At 40.3% G+C, this 19,634-nt stretch overlaps 1 protein-coding gene across 1 annotated transcript; it reads right to left on the bottom strand.

Annotated features, from left to right (window-relative positions):
* Positions 1-5,035: 5,035 nt before the first annotated feature.
* On the bottom strand, positions 5,036-19,220 carry ppp2r1bb (protein phosphatase 2, regulatory subunit A, beta b). The gene is made up of 15 exons (XM_084950625.1): positions 19,070-19,220; positions 18,373-18,463; positions 18,154-18,254; positions 17,163-17,395; positions 16,893-17,040; positions 16,616-16,771; positions 15,181-15,295; positions 15,011-15,081; positions 13,392-13,526; positions 11,886-12,059; positions 11,651-11,711; positions 7,704-7,858; positions 6,967-7,109; positions 6,747-6,838; positions 5,036-6,626 (listed from the first exon to the last, which is right to left on the bottom strand). The coding sequence occupies exons 1-15, from the start codon at positions 19,145-19,147 to the stop codon at positions 6,610-6,612; spliced, it is 1,770 nt and encodes a 589-aa protein (XP_084806751.1). The 5' UTR covers positions 19,148-19,220; the 3' UTR covers positions 5,036-6,609.
* Positions 19,221-19,634: the final 414 nt, after the last annotated feature.

The following is a 19,634-nucleotide window of genomic DNA, read 5'->3' as shown; positions in this document are numbered from 1 at the left end:
CCTCAAAGTCAAACGCTTTAAAGGAAATGTGTATTCCTCCATTCCCAACAACAGAAGTGTTTAAAATCTAATATACTGAGTGGTCTCTAACAAGAGCAGGCCTGGAGTTAAACTGTTCAGCTCTTTGAAGCAACAAACACGCTTTTTCATTCTCATCTGCCTTTAAAGAGACATTATAATGCTAAAGATAATCAACTTAACACTGACAACAACAGTTTTAAAAGGCCCATTACCCCAAAATAAATGGCAGAACTTCTTATTTCAAAGAGCTGCAACAAGGCAGACAAACAGGTGACATCATGGAGCAAAAATATCTGCTTCCCTAAATACTTTTTTGTGTTCCTTGGGAGTCGTTAACCATAAATACTGAATGCACATTTATGTGATTAAAACACCACAACCACATATCAATTGGACAACAAACTCACACTCTGCCTCTCTGTTGTACAACCAGCTGTGAGCCACTGCAGCGATTTTGCACGTCTCTTTTACGCTCAGCGTTAACAGAGCAGGAGAGGCTGAATAATTCATCACCACTGATGCGACCCAAAGCCCCGACCAGTCAGAGAGATCACTGCTCTCATATCACATTTAGTCCATCTCCATGACAATCATCTGTCAATATTTAGTAAACTGCATGAAACTCAAACACCTTTTTTGTTCTGATAGTAAAGTGCACCTGAGGAGGGGGGAGGGGGGGCTGTCCCGAGCAGAGCTCCGATTGGTTGACCTCAGCTGCAGATCTCCAGCCTGTAAACACATTTGGAGCAAAATGTGCTTCGAGAAAGCAGAAGAAGTTCTCAAAGCTGTTTCAGTGCAGAGTCTCGCTCCCTCTTGAGTGGAAAGGGATCATGTAGAGAGACCACGTCAATCCAATCAGCCCACTCAGAGAACAGCTAATCCCACTAATACACCACCAGAGGTAGGTGATGTGGGTGGAGGGCAGCAGGGGGGAGGGGAAGGCGGGGGTCAATCTGTTCATGGAAACCAGGGTCTCACTTCTTTTCCTGGGATCAGACCATGTGCACAACATGCTGCTGGTACTGCTGAGTCAAACTCATGTTTTGTCTGTGAGCTCTGCATTACAGGAGATGACAACACCGGGCTATTTTGATGCGCTTTAAATTTCGCCTTTGAAAAGTGCAACCTCGCCGGCAAATTTCCCTAAAAGACGGCACCATTTTCCAGTCAAACGTGGGTATTTATAGAACGTATTCACCAGCACAGTGGAATGCTGCTGAGACCTCCAGCAGGCTGCCTGTGACAGACAGAGAAAAGAAGGCTGATACAATAACAGACAGTGTAATCTTTTTTTTTTCCTCCCCTCGGTAAAATATTACAATATCAGAAGCCTGTTCATTCATCAGGCCAAAGTATACTGTAATGACATCAATGGTTGTCATGACAACGGGAGGAGGGTGGATGACAACATCCTACTGCGTCTTTTAGAGCAGGAGATCACAGCACTGTTCAGGATTAGAGATGCACCAAAAAAAAAGAGAGAGAGACAAATACTCTCTCAAATGCAGAGGAGAAACTAAACTTCTGTAACAAGCGATGCATTTTCTTTTCTTCATAATGTAATTCATCTAAAAAATAAATAAATGTATTAATAAAAACCTCTAAAAGCCCACTGCAGGCTTTGTAGTAAGTGGGTTTGAGGTAAATGCTATAGCTCTGCAGGGCGTCCGCCGAAGATTTTCTTCTATAAAATGATCTCCTGTTCGAAGGAAGGTCACGCAGCGCTCCCATTTCCTCCTCCACTGAATGCACACTGATCACATGCTAGCCAGCAGATGGACAGAGTCAGAAAATCCCAACACACATGACCCAGTAGTGCCTGGAAAAATCAGGTCCTGCAGGGGCTCTGAGCTGGATGTTACAGCCGAGCCAAGTGTGAACCACACACTTGCTTGTGCGTTCTTCGTGTGTGCTTGGATATTATTTAAGGGCGGGGTGTGGGGGGGAGAAAAAAAAGTTTGTACAGCTTATAAACCCCATGATAAAAGACAACAGAATAGAAGAGGAGGAGGAAGCGCTGAGATGACAAGGTGACTTGAGGAGGGAAGAAAAAAAAGAAAAATGAGTGGGCCAACGTTCCTCTTCTCCCAACTGATATTTGTCATTTGTCACCCTGAGAGCATCTGACCTCACTCGTGTGTGTGTGTGTGTGAGTGAGTGAGCCGTGCTGTGTGGGGGCTTTGCTTGACTCCTTTCATTATAAATGACATGGTCCTGGGAGGCAGCTGCATTGACGTCAGGGCTCTCAGCTCTGTCAGGGGTTCTAGCTGCTGAAAATCCCTCCGAATAACAGGATCTAAATAGATAGGAATAGGTTGCTGCTGTTTCATTACTGCCTCATGAACTCAAGTGGATTTAGAGGGCGGATTAGCCCTTGTCCTCAAGTAATCGTGTTTTAATGAAGATTTTTGGCTGTAATGGGGAAAAAAATGTGCTTCAAAGCTTCTAGATCACCAGATATTTTAGAAAGAAAGAAAACAACCCTTCATTATTTCATATATGTCAAGCCATGTCTGAAGTATGGTTTGGCTCTTGTTATCGGTCTCACAGGTTCCATCTACCATCAAGCCTCCTCCTTCTCCTCCTACTACTTCACACCATTTCTTGAAAAGCACATCCTGCCTTTAAGCTGCTATATTCTCAATGGCTCTCAAGTGGGTCCTGCTGTAGCAGAATGTGCTGACACTCAGCAGCCACACCAGGCTGTGCATTACAGTATGTGTGCATAATGTGCTCCGGAAATTAGGGCTGGGTGGAGGATAGGGAGAGCACACAGCTCCAAGGAGGGCTGATGGAAGATTTGAGGCGATTAAAAAAAAAAAAAGGTTGGGATTCTCATAAAGATCCCTGCCATGTGATTCATTGCCTCAAAGCTCTCTGCTGACTCCTCATTTGGAATGAACAGAAACGTTGGGGCATCTCGGATGTGCTGCACATAGCATATGCATAACAAGAAAGTGGCATGTTATTCATACGCTTGCTTACAGCGCATGTCCACTTCCAAACCGAGCCCTTATTTTGCAGTCTCCCTCTCCACAGTAGTAGTCGAGATGAGGGCAGGTGTCAGCTGCAGACCCTGCCCCTGCTCGGCGTGGTTCCCCGTGGCCAAAACAGCCCGCAGGACCTTCGCTTTCATCTCTGAACAGCTGCCTACCAGGTCAGAACTGAGCAAATATGAGACCAGGAGCTAGTGAAATTAATGCCACATTTTCCTCCAGACGTCTACAGGCTGAGGAGCACTCCTTCCAAATCGAACAAAGAGCATTTAAATCACAAGGACAAAATTGGATCTTTCTGCTTGTGACCAACTTTTCTAGTTGTTGATTAGACTTAAATATACAGATACATAAATCTACAATCTTCTTGTAGTGACAAAGAGACCGTGTGTTAGAATGCCCGTCTTCGTCATAAATGCTGGGGGGGGATTAACTTCTGGGAATGCTGATGAACGAGGAGGAGCATAACCTGCAACAGCATCACAGAACTGTGATCAGACTCAACTTCACTGCAAGAAAACAGGTTCAATCATTAAGCCAAAGTGACACAAGTGATTTTAACACCATGTTAAATCAGAATGGGCAAGTCCCAGCCTTGAGCCACTGCTTTTTCTTTCTTTTCCTTTGATGCTTCACTTGCTTTCAATTACTTCAACTCCTTCAGGCACATTTAACCGATACGTCAACTCGACTCAGAACTTAAGACCAGAAACCCTCCAAATTCATCCAGTGCACATCGCCAGAAACTTCAGCTGTTTTCTCTCACTGATTGCATTCTGACTCACTGGCTTCTTTCAGTGGTGAAATCATTTCAAGTACTATATCGGGAAATTTCAAGCAGAAAGTCATTCTTGATTATTATGGTAGCACTTTGATGCCCTTCTCATACGGCCAAAATCATAATGAGTGACCCGCCAACTGTCAAAGCAGGCCACCATTATGTTGCCTTTTGTTTTTTAAGGGGGTGGAACAGCTGTTTTCTATCAAATCTTTCCATGGGCACATTCATAGCCTATAAACCAATGCTGAGGTACCAAAGTCTACTTTGACTAATATATATATATATATATATATATATATATATATATATATATATATATATATATATACACACACACACACACACACATATACGTATGTATACATATATAGCAATTTACCTTTTTTTTTTTTTTAAAACAGCAAATTATGCTCTCAAAGTTAAACTTAATAGCAGCTCTATCTAGTAAGTTACTTATCTTCAGTTTGCTGCAAAATCAGATTGTCAAGCATAGAAACCCTAAAAACTGCCATAAGACACAGTCAATTAGTCTGTAGTGAAAAGGGTCATGTTGGCAACTGCTTGCAATCTGTTTCTGATAATACAGCAATTAACCACTAGAAATCATCAAAAATCAAACATCTGTCTTATGTTGTACCACATATCTGTCTTATCTTAATTTATTTAATATTTGTATTTTGTGTCCCTGTAACAGGATAATATTGCAATATTATGTATCAATACCCACCCCATACTTTCTATCCAGATGGAAACTGCCTCTTGGGAGAAACCAGCCACAGCCCCCTATGCAGATGGCACAAGGGATCAATGGCTATGACTTCAGCCACAGGTCCTCCATCCAGTGGAGTACACTGTAGAACAAAGTGGTAGACATCTCTCTTCTTTCCCATCATCAAAACATCAGATGAGGAATATTTTTAGGAAGAATGGTTCCATGCATCCAGCAGGAGTTTGTAAATACAAAGAGACCCCCCAAAAGACAGCTTTTACTGGTTTTTCCTTTAATTTGTCACCATTTTTAATAGTAATTTGTATATAAGCAGCTAAACATCCACAACAGGCCTGTGATTTGTTGTCAATACAAATATATTTCAAGAATATTTTAAAGTGGTTCGTCTGTTATTCTCCAAATTGTTTTAATTGGATGATTCCTGTCTTCACCCTGAAGCGGCCAATTATACTGACAAAAAGGACTTAATGTCCTAACTGCGAAGTTACAAAAGAAGGGTACACTGGCTCCTCTGTGTTACTTTATTCAGATCAAGATACAGTAGTACAGCATCCCAATTTAGAAGAGAATTCAAAACAAAAATAAAAGCGCAGTCTTCGTGATACAGGACAATCAACAATCAAGGTTTATTCAAGAACAAAATGAGGAAGGCGGGAGGGGAGAAGAGAGGAGAAGGGAATGGCATAAGGAGTTCAGGGAAAGACAAAAGTTCCTTTTATCAGCACAGACGATACATTTATTCAATCCGCCCATAACCACCCCAGCTCCCACCCCGTAATAAAACATTATGCAGCCTTACGTACACATGCTCCCTGCTCCCCTTCTCACTTTCTTTCAAAGCATGCACTTGTTCTCCATTGTGTAGAGGTTTTTAAGCAACGATTAAAAGTGATGGCCCTTAACGTTTATTGAAAGGCTTTTAAACCTCCTGTTCAGTGGGGAGGGGAGAGGGGGGCACCCAAGCATGGATTTAAGGAAAAAAATTGATCGGCTCTAGAGCGCACTGACTGCTGTGGTTGTGCACTAGCCCCGATAGCTGTAGTCAATTAAGTTGTACGATCCCATTACCGTCAAGACTAATAGTGTCGCTTCCAGAAAACAATGCTGTCTTTATACACAACATGGCAGGCGAAGCCGGTTTACCGGCATATTAAAAGAAAACACAGCTGCTTTCTAAAGTCATTGGCACAAAGATTAAGAGCAATGCCGACAATATACTACAGAACATTACTTCCCATTCTTCCACACGTACCAAAAATTACTAATTTGGATGTGGGACAGTTATGAGCAACAATTTACAACTGATCTGGCCCCTCTCCATTACTGACCAACTCAGAGCACAGCAGTCTGGTGGATAAGGAATTACACAGGACATCATTTCTTTAAAACCTTGTAGATTCTAATTCTGTGAAGGATTTCAGAGGACAGGGGTTTGACTTGGTGACAAAAACAAAAAACATATTCCATAACACCTTGAAAGACCTTTCAATTTCTACTTCTCTGTAGAGCTGCATCTCTGGGAAAAGGGGGCTGTTTCAAGACGAAGCTCAGGGAAAAAAATTAACAGCTTGTTGCACCATCTGCTGCTAAAAGTTTTCATCTAACACTGGGAGAAAAAGTGCTGCAGCACAAAGAGTTAGCACAATCCTAGGTAGCTATCAGAGACGTGGTACGGTGTGATGACTGCGGCTCAAGTACAACAGCGGCCAAGGGCGTAAAAAGGGAGGAATGTGAGGGGGGTACTGGTTAGCAATAACTAGCGAGTACAGTAGCACATGCATGCACCACTTATTTCAGTTTCATCAACACTTTGCCTTTGTAGAAGCACCCATTTACAGCAAAGCGAAAGGTTAACAAATAAGCCTATGTGCTATGCCTGGACATGGACACCCATTGGACAGTAAAAAAAAAAAAAGAAAGACAGAAAAAGGAATAAACATAGGGAAAAAGAAACAAAAAATAAAATTGTTGACAGCTTTCTCTATACATTAACCAGTTGATCCTGAACATCAATAAATATCTTGTAAAAGTGTTGCCTTGACTCAGGTGGGTATCTGGTTAACCCATGTCGGGCTGGCCCGTTATGCTAGCGCCAGAACTGTGTACGAAAGAGAAGATAAGAATTGCAATTTTAGTCATTTTTAAATATATTTCAAATATAACTCCATCTGTTAAATGGTTTTAATACCCAGTGATAGGAAATGACAGGAAAGCTTACCACTAATGGCCTCCTGGGCAAAGTATTTAACATCCATGTCTGTGTCTGAAGCCAGCTTCTCCAGCACTGGCTTCACTTCTGTTTGAAGGGCACTGGAAGGGACAAAGTGAGGACGACATTTATTAGACTCAAAGCTCGTTCTGGATTTAAGACTTTAAGTCAGTTTTCCCCCTCCACTGTGCAGAGAAAGCACTGAGTGTTCAAATTCCAGACAACATACTTGCTGTCGAGGATAGGGCCAATCTTCTGAAGGGATTTCGCCACATTGAAGCGGACGTTGGCCACTTGGTCATTGGACATCTTGAGGACCACGGGTAGCATCTGCTTAGTGGTGATCTCCTGGCCACATGCCTTTGACAAAGCCTGAGACAGAGAATGCAGGAGTTACCAAGATGACAAAATCTACATGTAAGTGATTTATCTTTTAAGAAGCTCATACACTTATTTCCTAATAGTGACTGCTGCCTTCGTTTACCTTAAGTGAAGAAGGTAGGTGATCCAGATAAGTATACTTGGATCATATTTTAGTACAGAGCTTAGCTTGCCCTGTTAAAGTTACTGCATTTATACTAATAAAACAAACCCTTAATTCCTAAACTGGGATTTCCCATGTGCAGTGCAATAAAGTGGATCTGCATTATTGAATCTAGCTTCAATACTGTGAGTCTGAAACCTTTAAGACATAACAGGTACTCAAAGAGTGCCAAAGAAAAACAAGGCGCTTTGTAACAGAAGGCAAAGCTGCCACAACAAAACAGAAACCTCGCGGTCTAACGATCCACTACGAGAAAGCACTTGGCGACAGCTGGTAGTATAAGAAAAACAACTAATCTCTGCTTTTTATTAGAGAGACTAGAGTCATTTTATATGGATCAGTACAGAAAATAAGCCCTTCAAACAAACTCCAAAGGCCGTCATGTGCATTCAAGCATATAGAATAAAGTTCTGTCGACTCACATTGATGCAGAACAGAGTGGTCATCCTGTGGAGGTAATTGGGATCGTTGGCCATACCCAGCACTTTGGGCACGATGGTGTTCTGGGCCCACTCTGCTCCAAACTTCTCCACGAGCTTCATTAGGTTACAGGTCGCTGCCTCACGGATGGCGTACACTAGAAAAAACACACAACAGCATTCTATGTTAAAGGTCTGCGTGTGCCATGTGTCCCTTTCCAGGTTTCTGTGAATCAGCTTGATGGGCTCTTTCCAAATCTGCTTTGCTTGCTAAAATCCTCCAAGATTACACTCTTTATTTTGCTTGGTGTTTGCAATCCACAATTTTAAAATCTTGCTTGTCATTATAGTAATTTTGCTCCTCATGTCTATTTCGTTTGCGTGTCCTGAAATAAGACAAACTCTTATCCTCCATGCTAAGATTTTTTATTTTTTTTATTTTTTATTACAAACAAGTGTCTAAAGGTCTTTACACAGCAGATATATAAAATCCATGCTTTAAAAAAACACTTTTCTGAGTCATCTATTCTTAATGCAGCAGTTTATAGTTTGCAGCATTAATTTTTTCGAATGAAGCTCAAAAAAACTCTTGGAGCAAAGCATGACATTCTGTCTGCTGCCTCTTTCTTGTGACAACTGGATGAACCCAGAATCTCAGTTTCTTCCATTTCCTGTTTAGAAACATCAGGACCAGCTCATCACTGCTTGATGTCAACTTAATTTTTGTCCACAGCGCATTTCTGGAGGACAAGTTTTCTGCAAAAACACACATGTGAGGTGTGTAATGGCCTTAACACTTTGCTAACATACTGCTTGTTTTACACCTCTTTAACAGACAGAGCGGCTGTGCTGGGATCAGAGTGTGGCCCTGTGCTTACACAGGACACATTCAGGTTCAACAATGAGTGTGGGTCAACACATGCTTCAGGTTATATATAAACATCCATGTAGTGTGACAAAATATGCCATGCACACAGTTGTACTGATTTCAGTGGGAGTGAGTGCATCTATTAGTGTGTGAGATGGCCGACTTAAAAAGGTGACTGAAATTCTCTCTGGGCACTGGTATAAACTGCAGAGCCCCGAGGCAAACAAGACTCATCATACTGAACCAATTTGGTCAAGGGAACAGCAAGAGCAGTTTGCTTGCGAACATCTTCGAGCTGGACAATAAAAATCAGGGCGATAATTGCACGCACACACAAGCCAGAAAAACACGCCCTCAAAACACACTATTATGTGATGACTAACTTACTATAATTGTATCTATTCTGTTTTGGTTATATCTCATCTGGACAGTCATCCTTTGAAGGCCAGAGGGTTACTCAGCCAACACATACAGACCATTGTCTTCTCTGTGACAACTTAGATCTTTGTTACTGAAGGAGCCTTCTTTTGATTTATCCATCCCATTACATATTTTAAGTCTGTAGCCAGGAAATGTAAATACAGCTGCCAATGTTGTTATAAATACACCCAAGAGCATTTCTGCAGTTGCATTGTTGGGCAAAGGTTATCCTACACTGATTGTGAAGAGAATCTTCATGTCTCACAACCACAACATCCATGAAGATTTGTTTACATGCGTGTCCATCAGTGAAGTCTGACATACATTTTAAAGTTACTGTAATGAAAGTACAAAATGTCCCATCTATTGTTTTACCCCCTGATTTTACCCCATGGTTAGGATATATGCAGTATCTACATCCATTCAACAAAAATTACAGATTTTATTTATCAGCATTATTTGCTGTAGCAATTATGACGCTACAGCTTTCACCTCAAATAGAATTTAGAGCAATAAAGCGACAAATAGAAGAACTCACTGTTAGAAATTAGACTAATGGTATTTGTATGCTGTGTGGAAAAAGAAAAAAAAAAAAAAGAAAAAAAAAAAAGAGGAAAATATACAAATAATTTTCTCTGTAATTAAGCCAGTGAGGGAAAGATTCTGGGCTGATTCCTGTGCTCCCGTCTTTCTCTGAAGGGCTTACGTAAGTGTGGCACAGCCCGAACCCCAGCCACACACACACACTCATGCACACACACACACACACTCATACACGTAGAGAAACTCACACCAGCAGCATTCCAATGATGTAACCCAGCTGGCCCTTTGTCCTCAACAGAGAGCGTCTCTCTCTAATTGGAAAACTCAATGTCAAAAGAACACTACATACTCAGGGAAAACTTAATGCATACCACAAATATTCTAGGTTATAAATACAGTTGGGTGTGTTGCGAAGTTCTAAGGATAAACAGCTCTTTCAGCGTTTGAATAAGGATGATTGTTTCGCAGAACCGTTTAAAACTACCGGGAAGAGAAAGACCCCAGGGCAAACATGCACAGATAAACACACACAGACTCGCTCAGTGACCCAACAGGGATTTTAAAGTCCATTAACAACAGTATAAATCCAAAGCTAGAACTGCAGGCTGTTGTATAGAAAAACAAGGTTAACTGACGTAACAAAGTATGACAGAGTGGCTGAACTGTTCTATGGGGATGCAAACAGCAAAAGGTGACAGCATCGCGTGGACAGAGTAAAATGCTGCTACAGCTAGGAGGGTCTGAGGGCAGGCTCTCCTGGGAGCAAATTTTCAGAGAAATTCTCTTTACAGGCTTTCTGTGTGTTACATAACACACAATGTGAATCAATAACAGTGAGAGATAAATACATCAACAAGACATGTTTAAAGAATATACTGGAAATAACGGTATACAATTATCCATCAGGATAAAATTATTAAAAGTTTCCAACAGGACCCTGTTTACCTCATTTATGTGTATTTGCTTCAATTTCCAGTCAGTGCAAGTCTTTGTGCCGACAACTGTTTTCACTCAAGGTTCTAGATTCTCTTTTTCTTTGTTTTCTGTTTCACTGACTGCGTGCAGCTACTCCCTCAAAGCAGAGTGAACGGAGAAGATGGGCTAAGATAACGTTTCTTAAATTGACTGAAACTTGCTACGTGACTGAATGCAATGAAAGAGGAGCCCCTTAACTGTGCAGACGAGCTGAAAAACCAATAGAAGAACTGCTGTGATTAACACAACGTAGCAACTCGAGAACACCCAAGATCTGCACAAATGTAGATGACTCCTTCATGTGTCAAAATGGAAATGAGAGGGTCCATATACAGTTCTATTGTGACACAAGATCTGACAACTTCTCAAACACCATTGTACTAGATGATTTAGTTCTTTGCTGATTACAGCTGTACTACTCTACAGATGGAGAGTCTCCAATGGTATGTATAAAACAAAACACCTCCATCTCACCCCTTCTTTACCCTGAAACTTCTTCACTTCCACCCTCTAAGCTCTAAAAATTAAAGAGAGAATCAAAATACAACTGTGTGGATAAGTAATGGTGAAATTCATAAAGGAATAAGCAGTTCCTACTTATGTTAAAAAAAAAAGAAGAAAAAAAAAGAGCTGGTGTATGATGAAGGTATCAAAGTGCTACTGAGCACTGACAGCCAAAGCAAATAAAATGCCATTGGGAAGAGGCGAGAGAATTAGGGGCATTGCCACAGTAAGTGCAACCCTCCTGCAGCGAAAACTAGAAAACGAGGACAATTTTCAGGCTAAGATTTGTATTCATAGGATAAAGGGGGTGTTGCAAAGAAAGCTGCCCATTTAAGCATCTGTTTAAGCAGCGTCTCATAAGTTCGCCAAGTTGGCAACAATGAGGTGAACTGAAGTGTGAAGATCACTGCTGTGAGTGAGAAGGGTGTCAGGCACCAAAGCTGACTGTATGCATTTACATATAAATAATATGAACAAATATCCAAATCCCAAAATTGAAAACCAAATACCTCTCCAACAAACAAATATGCAAACAGTCAAATACTCAGCTCCACCTTAAGACCCAACAGATAAAGTATCGTCCTATGACGATGATAGTACATCAAATTGACAAACTTTGAAACCCATAACAGCACCTTACCATGGTCAATAAGCCAGGCCATACAAAGGGTATTGAGCTTCTCATCAAAGAACTCGACTCCCTGCAGGAAAAAGGATAAAATATAATCACAACCATTTCCTGGTTATCTACAGTCAAATCGGGCCTGATAGCATTTTAGCTAATGTTGGTGTTTTTACACATGGTGTTAATTAAGGATGACATTTAAAACATGTTATATGGCTTGCAGCTGTCTTTCCTAGACTCCACGACTCACCAGCTGTCCTGCCAGCAAGGGCATGTACTCTATGATGGCAAGGCGAACCCTCCACTTTGCATCTTCTGCCAACTCCACAATGGCCGGCAGCAGTGACTGAGAGAGCTGTCGTATGCCAATCACCTCGTTCACACAGTCAAGGTTGGAGATGATGTTCAGACGCACCTCAGGGCACTAAAACAGACGAATCACGAGGGATAGGTTAAGGTCATGCCAGCCTACTGTCATCAAATTCTGATTCATTTCAAACCCGATATAATCGAAAATGTAAAACTTCTTAACCTACATATTTTACACTTAAGAAAAAAAAAAAAAAGACCAATCACATATTATGTATCCAACTACGCTAACCCCATCAAAAAAGGCCACACTGCCAAGAGGTTATGTCTTACAAATCGGAACCAATGTTTATTGTAAAGAGCCTGAAATTAGGGCTTGCGTTTGTTCAGCTTTGAACAGGATACTAACTGGAACAGCAAAAGTACACAGCTAAACTTTTTAAATCAACGTACTTTAAACTCCAGAAACCACAAATTGAAGAATGATTTGACACATTCAGTCACACTAACTTAAGCTGGGACAGAGCAGTAGCTGAACAAGTCACAGAAACTATCTGAAATCTGTACAGTGTCTCCCTTTCCTCAGATAAATGTACTTTGATTTGAAATTTGCAAGTCAAAGCTGTCAGTTTAGACATTAATCTAATTAGTCACTTAGTCTTGTGTTTGTGCCGTGAGGAAAATGGGCCGTCTTTAAATAGGACTAGAGGAAGAGAGTTGAGGAACTTAAAGCATAAGCCTTCCAAAACACTGATACACGTTTGTCTCCGACCTGCCAAACTTGTGTCTGATATCAATATTCACTAATGTAATGGGACAATGTATTAATGTGGGAAGATGTGAGTGAGCTATTCTTCAACATGAACCTAACACACTTAGAGGAACAATGTAAATCACTATTCAGGAGCTAAAACACATTAACCTAACACAGAATCAGACCTGCTCTACAATTTGATTCTTGCAGCAGCTTCTTTGAAAAATGATTACAAAAGTAATACTGACAGTTGCAAAAATAACTCGGATGTTAGACACACAACCCTACCTCCTTTAATCAGCGAATATCCACAATTATTCCTTATTACTGAAAATACAATCAGAATGCATCAAGCAGTAACCCATTTGGCTAAGCTGTGTCTGACTTAATTATGCTTTCCTCAAGACAGCAGCCAATCAGTCTTCCAATTGTAAGGTCTCAGTTAGGCTGCCAACTGCATGAATCATCCTCCTACCCAGCCAGGTGGCAGCCAGGTACATCTGGTGGCTGCAGCTAAGTGGCTTTGCTGTCTAAGACATGCTGATCAAAGAAGGCCAAAGAACTTGGTCAAATTGGGCTGCCTTGTAAGCAGCTTTTGTTTAGTGGTACCAAACTACAACCGTGCCTTGTGGATTTCCAAAGCCAGCTGTCTAATATAAAGAAACCACAATTAAAAATCTGCATTTCCTTTACCTCGTCCTTGAGCTGAGCCAGAAATAGAGGCAGTAAGTGCTCTATTGTGTTGTCCTTGCCCAGGATGGTTGAAAGTCCCATAATGACTGAGGCCAGAGCCGATTTCACATGCTGGTTGGTGTCTGAAACAAGTTCCTAATGGAGGACGGGAAACACAGGAGACGGAGAGATCAGCCCAAACAAATAGTTAAGACAAAGTATGTAAATAAACATCAAGACCACTGCAATGGCTCATATTTGCAACGCAGCACACAAGGAGCCTATAATCGACCTGTGTGTAAATACATGGTAAAGTGAACTTAATACTAGTGAGAATTACAGTCATTGCATCTAACAACTGTGCGCGGAAAAACTTAAAATGTGATGTAGACAGAAACAGAAATAGGTGTACATAAACAAGCAAAGAAATCGCTTGTTATCTAAATGCTCATGTTTACTTGTGTTTTCAAACCAGTATTACATGGAAGCCTCTAATGAACTATAAAACCTTTGAAAAAAAATTTTTCCCCTTCCCAGAACATACAAATATATCAGCACACCAGGCATTTCAATCTACCAATAAAATCAACTCTGCAGTGGGAGTGATGGTATGTGTGTGCTAAGTGCCCGTGCTATGATGTTTATTACATTTTTCCAGGGAAGTGTGTTTGTTGCTACCTGGATGGTTTTTCCCACTGCTGTATGTATGTTTACAGGACAAACACAGACTTCTTATGACAGTCATGCAGCTTGCTCTCTTTCAAACACACACACACACACACAAAAAGTACAGTTCCAGGAATTCCACTGTGAGGCTACCTGTATTTCCACTACCCTTAGTGACACAATAGTTAGTTACAACACAATAGTGCCACCTGCTGCTTAAAACTTGAACAACACTGGCATATATAGTCTATAAAACATAACCGCAAAACATAAGGCCTTGACATCAATTTAAAGGAATTCAGAGATTTGCTTCCAAACAGACTAAACAAATAAATGATACAATGGTTTTAGAAAAGTGCTATAAATGAGAAAAACCTGAATTATTTATTACTAGATTAATTTTCTCAATCTCTTATATTCTCTAGAATATAAGAGATATGGATGCCACCTTTTCAACATCATGACTTCATGACAGTGTAACCATATTTAACCATTATCTGCCCCAAACACTACATTATAAGATCTAGAGCTCATAATTAGATTCTCCTGCTATTCTTACAGGCTACGGATTAACTGTTAACTATGTCTTTGTCTGAGAAATGGATCTTCCCTGCAAAAACAGCCCGGTGCTCTTATTCAAAATTCTTAGGTTTACACAAACAAACATTTTACTTTTTGTGAAGGTGATGGCAGACTAAGGGTCACCAATCAAACATGTCTGCTCAGTGAACACTTTATACAACAACTAAGATTCAAGGATTATCCACACTTTAAATCTGTCAGCAATGGCATTGGTCAACCCCCCCAAAAAAACAAATAAACACATCATATGCATTCAAAAATGCTTTAAGGGAACAATAAAAAGATAAGCTTTTATTTGTTTTTCTTGCTTTACCAGTGAACAAAAACTTTTGTCTTACTGACAAGAAATATCATACTGCAGCTGACAGAAAAGTTTATTTATTTATTTTTACCTTGACGCAAGGCAAGATGTGAGTCATGATGATCTGCTCACGATTGTCCTCTGGAAGGTTCTCGCAGAATTCTAACAAAGGGAAAAATACATCATCAAAATATAGAAAGCAGTGGTCAAGAGGCTGAATCAAGTTCGGCCAGTGCGATTCATTTGAAGAAAATCTCCTACCTTTGACTTTGTTGGCTGCAGCCGCACGGACCTCAGCTTCACAGTCCTTCAGAAGATTCTGGAAAGCTGGGACCAGGTCGTTCTTTGTGATCTCTGGGCCCACTGCTTTCTGGAGCTACATTCAGACAGAAATCAATTAATCTCCATTTACTAAGTAAGCATGTGAGACAATTCCCAGTGTCTTCCAGTAAAAAAGGTTACTGGAAGATACTGGGAGGTTTTAATGTGGCTAAAAGTTCACATTGTGGTATTATGAGCAAACAACCTGACTCAAAATTCTCAACACTGATAGTTAAGAGGTTTCAATGAATATTAAGATGGACATAAACTTTAAGATTTCTATGTATAAAACAGAATTTTTTTTTTTTTTAATGTACGTGCCATGGCCTGGGTCTATCACCTGGCACCTTATCCTCTTAATTTTGCTGAACCTGTATAGCCGTGTATTACATGGATGCATGTCAAAGCTGCATCCAGGCAGTTAAATCTTCGGCTTAACTGGAAACTGACTTTTTAAAATGTACAATACTTAAATCTTTTCTGCTGCTACTTATAATCTGACACAGGTAAAACTCAAAATAGCCTCTGAAATAGGCCTGTTCAAGCTAATAAATATTTACTATGCATTTTTCCTTATATCACAACTGTTTTGTTGCCAATAAAAACACGTTTTTTTATTTGCACTAGAACTTACTAAACACATCAAAAACATGGTGTTACTGTAATGAAAATGCAAAGATGAAGCTCCAAATATTACAAATCTTAATTAAAGCCCACTGGTAAAAGATTTTAATTACCTATTGGTAATGTTTGTGGGCTAATTTAAACTTGTGTCACCTTCATAATAAAGCTCAATAGAGTTTTGCAGCTGCATAGATTCTTTTGATCAAAAATGGCTCAATGACCTAGTTGAATGCATGTGATTAGTTGTGCCCACGGCAGCATGGCAACAAAGAACTTTAATTCAGCTCAAGTCTAAGAGAGCCTCCTTTAAATCTCTCCATCCTGTTTTTGATCTTAGTATTTTTTCCAAAAGTTTTAACAGGAAGTAAAGATTTAATCTCAGCTACTTGTTTGAGGATGTTGGGTTTGTTAATCATTATTATTCCAATGACACCTTTGCTCAGTAAATGTGCAGCACAAATGTTTGGACAGGGGTGGTTTATTTAATGATGTGATGTCAAACAATTCTTTGAAAGCACTACATGTGTCTAAACTAAGATTACTAACATTTATCAAAGAAATACAGCAGATGAACAATGAAATGTATGAACCTTTTATTGTTGTTGGTTTTATATCCAGTAAAAGAAAAACAGTCAACTCCACTTCAGAATTACTCTATATCAAAAACGTGCCCAATTTAAAGTTAGTTTTAAACAGAATTTCCAAAATGTTAATTCTACATTTAAATCAAAGAAGTTGTTTTTCAGTTTACCTCAGAGAACTTGTCAGCAACCATGTAACGGACCCTCCAGGACTTATCTTCTGCAGCCTGACGTAGGGTTGGCATCACCAGGGTCTCCAGATCCTCCTGAGGCAGCAGAGTGGCAATACTGACACAAGCCTCCACTGCAAGCAGCCGTACTGAGTCCTGATGAAGAAAGATGGGATCAGTTTGGCCTCCCAACAGGCAACGACACCAAGAATGGACTACCCAAAATAAGAACACTGCAGTTCAATGGATTTTTTTTTTTTTGGATGGATGTTCATACCTGCTCATCAGAGGCCAGGGCAGTGAAAAGGGAAATTATGTCACTTTTTACATACTCCAGCTCCAAGACTTTGGCAAATTCCCCCAGTTTGGATGCTGCAGCACGACGCACCATAGGAGTGTCATCTGAGCACAAGGTGCGAAAATGCCTAGAAACAACAAACATCAAATGAAACCTTGTCCACCAAGTGACTCATTACAAGCAAATAAGTTAAGAAAAAAGGATTTGGAGCAATTTAAAAATCTGTCCCCTTTTCAAGAAGCCACTTACTGGCGAATCTCTGCCTTGACGGTGCTGGAAACACGAGGATAACAGACGCTAAAGAGGCCACAGGCAGATGTGCGAGAAGTGAACCAGTCACCACTGGCCAACCGCTTCACCAAAGGCTCAAAGTGGACCTCCAGGTCAACTGGAGAGTGCTCCTGAGAGATCTTTCGCAGGGACTCCACAGCTTTGTCTCTGACTACTGTCTCTTCCACTGTAGCTAGGCTCTCCAGAGGAGGCTAAACATCACGAAGAAATAAGTGGAGATCAACTTAATCCACACTGATGATGGAAAAGCATCACAAACAAACATCTCACAAAAACTCTATATAGCAAATATGATACAATAGGCATTAAGGGGTTACTCACAATGAATCTCCAGATGCTACATAAATACTAACAAATGACTGGCTGCATAGGATTGCTTACAGTCTGAATTTAGAAAATGTACCTTTCAACAAACTGAAAATGTATACAAGGTTGTGATAAAACAATTGTATAGAATATGATGTACTGCTAATTCCAAATTTAAAAATCTCTTTACAACAAACAAAGAAAAGTTAACAAAATCATCAAATCTGAAGAGCTGAAATGTCAGTCGATTACTTTTATTTTTGTCGTCACAAACATGATCATCTTTGATCCTAAGTCCACAGGTCAGTCCTATGTTGAAACTGTTAAGCTGAGGGACTGATGTAATTGTGTCAACAGTTTGTTATTACTAGTCTAAATCCAGTAAATGAACTCTGTGTGGGTTAAGATGTGTTTAGATACTACCTTTTGTGTCCTAGTGCAACCTAATATAACCTGACTTTAACGTTAGCATTTGGCCCACTCGTGAAAAATACGTTGATGCAAAGTGCATGTGTAATAAATTGACTTTTACATAAACTAGCTAATTCCAAGGAAATATCAATACAGATTTAATATAATGGAGAATGCATCTCCTTGCAAGCATGTGTTTACAAAAAAAATCATCTGAAGCTTGTAGACTTACCAGAAGACAGTGGACATACTCTGGACCTCCCACCAGCATAGTGAAATTGCCAAGCTGTTCAGCCAATGCCAAAAGCACCTCATCTTCATCATAGATGGTGTCTGAGGGTGAGAGAAGGACTGTAAATCTACATGTGGATTACTGGCAGCCTCAGCAACTACAAGGCCCAGTTTTAAGTGCAACACATTCAGCGCTTTAATATAAAACTGCTTTTATTACCTGTGAGGAAAGGGAGGAGTTCAGTGCGGGTCCTCTCTACACCCAGGGCCAGAGCAATAGTGGACAGCTTCTTGATGCTGTTCAGACGCAACTGGAAGCAAAATGGAAAATTAATGATGGATTCAGAAACCCTGAGCTAATAACAAAATAAATAAATAAATAAATACAACCCTATAATTCATACTGTTAACCCAAGAAAGCGTATTACTGTTATCATCTGGTTTAAAATTGCGTCACAAGTTGCTAACTAAAGCTACCCAGCGTTTCAAATTGCTTGCTAGAAGGCAAAGTTTTCCACTGACTGATAGGAAAAATGCGTTTTCAGCCGTGATCTATACCCACTGCGGCCTCAAACGCCCCGCTGTTGTGATTCCTTCGTTGAACGCTCATTCGGCTAGCTTGGCTAGACATTAGCTAGCAGCTAAATGAATGACCTAGTTTGTCAATCTTCGTGATGATATATTAAAATGTACATCTGCGTAAAAACCAACTCAAAGAGCGGTATATTACTGTCGACAACAAACTAGACTGGCCGGGTAGGGTGGGCCCGGCAGAAAATTCCTGATAGGCCCAGACCGGGAACATTACTTAGCATATTTGCTAAATAGCTAGCTAACAATCTGACGACTAAGAAATTATGCCAAACGCTTTGCTCTTCAATATAAAAAAACAATAATATTAAAATCAGGGTTCCTACCTGAACGTCCTCATTTCGCAGTTCATCAATGAGAACGGCGATAGGGTAAAGAGAATCGTCTCCATCAGCTCCTGCCATTTTGGATACTGTTGCAGTTACCGAATGGCGCTGCGGTGCTACACTACGGGGTTTCTGCCAGAAAGCAGCAGCTGCAGGGCCCTCCCCTCCTCGGAGCTTGCTTCTTCTTCTACCTTTGGCGACTTTCAAACCAGCCTAGATGTGTTTTATTGCCACCTACTGGACTGGAGAATATTACAATAAACTAGGGTTTTGTTTATTTTTTAGCTGAATCAGTCTCTCTTTCCTCCCCTTAAAGACCTCTTTCTTCTTCTTTAAACTGCTTATTTAGGAGGCGGATCACCTGCCTCCATATTACCCTATCCTCAGCATCTCTCATCATTACATCCATGAATCTCTGAGGTCTTCCTTATTTGTTACTGCTTTGCAAAGCCTGTAATTTTTTCAAAGTCATTCATACAATCATTGGTACAGAAAATACATTAAATATTGTAAAATAAAAAATTTATTTTTATGTAAATGAACAAAGAACCACGGAAAACAAACT

This window comes from Perissodus microlepis, chromosome 14 (assembly GCF_051167445.1).
Source record: "Perissodus microlepis isolate ML-2025 ecotype Zambia chromosome 14, ASM5116744v1, whole genome shotgun sequence".
Classification (NCBI taxonomy): domain Eukaryota; kingdom Metazoa; phylum Chordata; class Actinopteri; order Cichliformes; family Cichlidae; genus Perissodus; species Perissodus microlepis.
Note: the sequence above shows the minus strand (reverse complement) of the source record. Positions and strands in the feature narration are given on the sequence as shown.

Bases quoted from the DNA above. Each gene is read 5' to 3' on its own strand.
- ppp2r1bb (XM_084950625.1), bottom strand. From the start codon at position 19,147: ATGGCAGGAGCTGATGGAGACGATTCTCTTTACCCTATCGCCGTTCTC. The intron at 13,527-15,010 runs GTAAAAATAAAT...GTCCTCCATTAG, and splicing joins ACATCTTGCCTTGCGTCAAG to GAACTTGTTTCAGACACCAA. The intron at 7,859-11,650 runs GTAAGGTGCTGT...TGTTTTTTCTAG, and splicing joins GGCCTGGCTTATTGACCATG to TGTACGCCATCCGTGAGGCA.